General features: G+C 38.1%; 1 protein-coding gene across 1 annotated transcript; it reads right to left on the bottom strand.

Moving 5' to 3' along the window:
* Positions 1-1,208: 1,208 nt before the first annotated feature.
* Positions 1,209-2,310, bottom strand: LOC139851475 (protein SRC2). Its single transcript, XM_071840536.1, has one exon. The coding sequence runs from the start codon at positions 2,233-2,235 to the stop codon at positions 1,372-1,374; it is 864 nt and encodes a 287-aa protein (XP_071696637.1). The 5' UTR covers positions 2,236-2,310; the 3' UTR covers positions 1,209-1,371.
* Positions 2,311-2,969: the final 659 nt, after the last annotated feature.

Raw genomic sequence — 2,969 nt, 5'->3', positions numbered from 1 at the left:
TCCCCCACATTTTCCACCCCTTGCAGATTTACGTACTGCTGCTTAGGACGGGTGTTGCGGACGGGTTAGAAGACATGTTTGACTACGAGCTTACTCTGATGTTTTCTATTTTACTGATGTTTTCACGTAACACCGTCGTTGTATAAAGTTGGTTTGTGAACAAAGTTATGTAAACGTTAATTAAGGTTATTTTGGTAATTAAGTATTTACTTCCGCTGTGTTTAAAAGAAAAAAAAAATCAGGGTGTTACACACACTTCATCCAAATAATTCCAAATCAGCAAAGGACATCCAAGCCAAAATACAGTCTTGAACCATATTTGATAACTCGTGTCGCAACGAATGAACAAATGATCATGGCTTTCTTCAGAAACATCGCAAAAAACAACTATCTCGATAAAAAAAAAACATACCTAGATCTTGAAGATTGCGAATTGTTGGATGTATGTGAAGTTTGAGTTTCCGTATGAAGATGTTGATCTTGATGGGAACACTATTGCGCCGTATGAGGAGATTTATCCCTTGTTTTCTGATCAAGTCATGTTTTCATATATTTTAAGAAATTCATTTTATACTTCATATCATTCTTGAACTAATCTTCTATAAAATTAATAGAAATTAAAGTATGCATATAAATTTAGAGGAACCTATTTCTATCACCAATTGATTTTTAAGAACTTTTAGACTTAGGCATGACATGTTTACGGACCTAAAAACGATCCTACAAGACAAAAACTCCTAAACTAGTTGGTCAAATATTATATATGTCGCTTAATCGTTAATTTTAATCCAATCTACATACAAAATTTGTTTGTTAACAAAACTGGTTATGGAATGTATCTACGTTGGACACGTTAATCAGTTTCATTAGACATTTAATTAGATTCTTGGCAGGTCTTTAAACGGTGTGACATACACGTTGTTGCAATATGTTCTAGCACCCGGAAGACATTTTCTAGAATAGTTGTAATTTAATTTAATATTCAAGGAACAATTACGTAATCGATGACTTTTTATGCAAGACCTTGAATGTCAACAATTTTGACCAAATAAATAATATGACACTTGATGCCATATAAAATAGTGTTATATTCAACCACTTGATTTGTTAACATATTTTTAATTTAATTTTTAATACTCACAAAAATCCACAACGAAAAACAGATACTCCGTAACAAATAGGATAGAAATAAAGGAAACAGGATCAGATCAGCTTATTTTTCCATAAAATATAAGCGGCCAAAAAATAAGTCATATTAAGCGATGATTACAACGAAACACAACATAGTAATGGTAATATTCATCAAAATCAAAACAATAATTACAATGAACACAAATTATAAAATTAAATATGAACACATTCCAATAGGGATTAAAAACCACCGCACCCACCGCCACAACCACCACCACAACCGCCACCATCAGCAGCATCCGAAGCGATATCCGCAATCAACAACCCACCAAGTGCACCTCCTAACAAACCAGCTCCCAATCCCATACCCATACCACCACCTGCTTTATTCTTCTTCGGCTTTTGTGCTGGTTGTTGAACCGGTGGGTACCCATACTGTTGAGGAGGGTATCCACCAGGTGGAGGTGGTGGGTACCCATAACCCGGTTGTGGTGGATACGCATACCCAGCTTGTGGTGGGGGTGCGTATCCGGTAGGAAGGTATCCAGCTTGTGGTGGTGGATACCCTTCTGTTGGAGTGTATGGCGCTTGGTATCCAAGACTACTGGATCCAACCGCCATACCAGCAGGATAAGCCGTCACAACTGGTTTTTGCTTTTGCTTTTCCTCAATTTTTTCTGTCCATTTGTCCCCAAATTTATACGAAAAATTCAAGTTCCCTTTTGGTTTACCAGAAGGCGTCCTGATTTGATAACTAACAGTCTGCTCCGAATTTCCATTTTTCGACATGCCATCTAACAACTCTCTGATCGGAACATTCGCTTCTCCGATTTCCTTGTTGCCAAACGTCCCCTCGTGTTTGATCTCAACCACGAGGGTAAGACGGTTTTGTAAAGCGGCAGCTTCATCGATTGTGAATTTCATAGGAAAATTCCATGTGGGGTCAGTACCGCCGTCTTGATCAACGTGTGTTTTCAGCTTTTGAGGCTTGCCGGTTGTGCCCGAGATCGAAACGACAGCGTAAACGTCCATTTTGCCGAGCAGGGTGGCTTTTTTAAGCCCTTTGGCTGAAATTATATTGAGGTCTAAAGTTCTGAATTCCATGATTTTTAAGTGATGAAAATTTGTTTGATTGTATGAATTAGTTATGAAAGGGGTTGGGGTTTATATATAGAGTTGGTTGTAACTGAATTTGGAAGGAAGGAAACAGCAAGGAAAGTGTCAGGGATCTTTATCTTTGTAGTTAAGGATAACTGAAAACCGGCTGGGCCGGTTGGGATTTTGCGGACCGCAAAATAAGGGTCAGATTAGATAACGATATGGCCGGGTCAAACGTGTGCAAGTCATTTAACACCGAGTTAATTACGCGTATGTTAGGACTTAACCATGGTTGAGTTAGCTAAATACATGGAAACAAATGATGTGCAAACCTCAACACAAATAGAATATTCGATATCGACGATAACTTATTATTCTGGTTTAGATTATCATAGTAATTAGTACTCTGTAATAAGGTACGTATAACAGTGGAGCTCCTAACCATATTAATTTTTTATTATTAAAATTATCATAGATCATAGATTCATAGTATTACGAGTAGTATTGAGTCGGATTTGGGCCGAGTTTAGAGCAATTCAATGATCTCTGTGACTAGGTAGCAGGTTTTTTCGGACGTTTTCTAATCCCGGACCCGAACTCGATTAAAAAACCTTGTCCCAAACCCGTACTCGTACCCGCCGGGTCTTCATTTAGTTACTAACTAGCGGGTTAACGGGTTCCTCACAGGTATTCGGGTCCCCATTTACTAACGAACTATCCGGGTAAACGGGTTTTCTTAT

This window comes from Rutidosis leptorrhynchoides, chromosome 6 (genome assembly GCF_046630445.1).
Source record: "Rutidosis leptorrhynchoides isolate AG116_Rl617_1_P2 chromosome 6, CSIRO_AGI_Rlap_v1, whole genome shotgun sequence".
Taxonomy (NCBI): Eukaryota; Viridiplantae; Streptophyta; class Magnoliopsida; order Asterales; family Asteraceae; genus Rutidosis; species Rutidosis leptorrhynchoides.
Note: the sequence above shows the minus strand (reverse complement) of the source record. Positions and strands in the feature narration are given on the sequence as shown.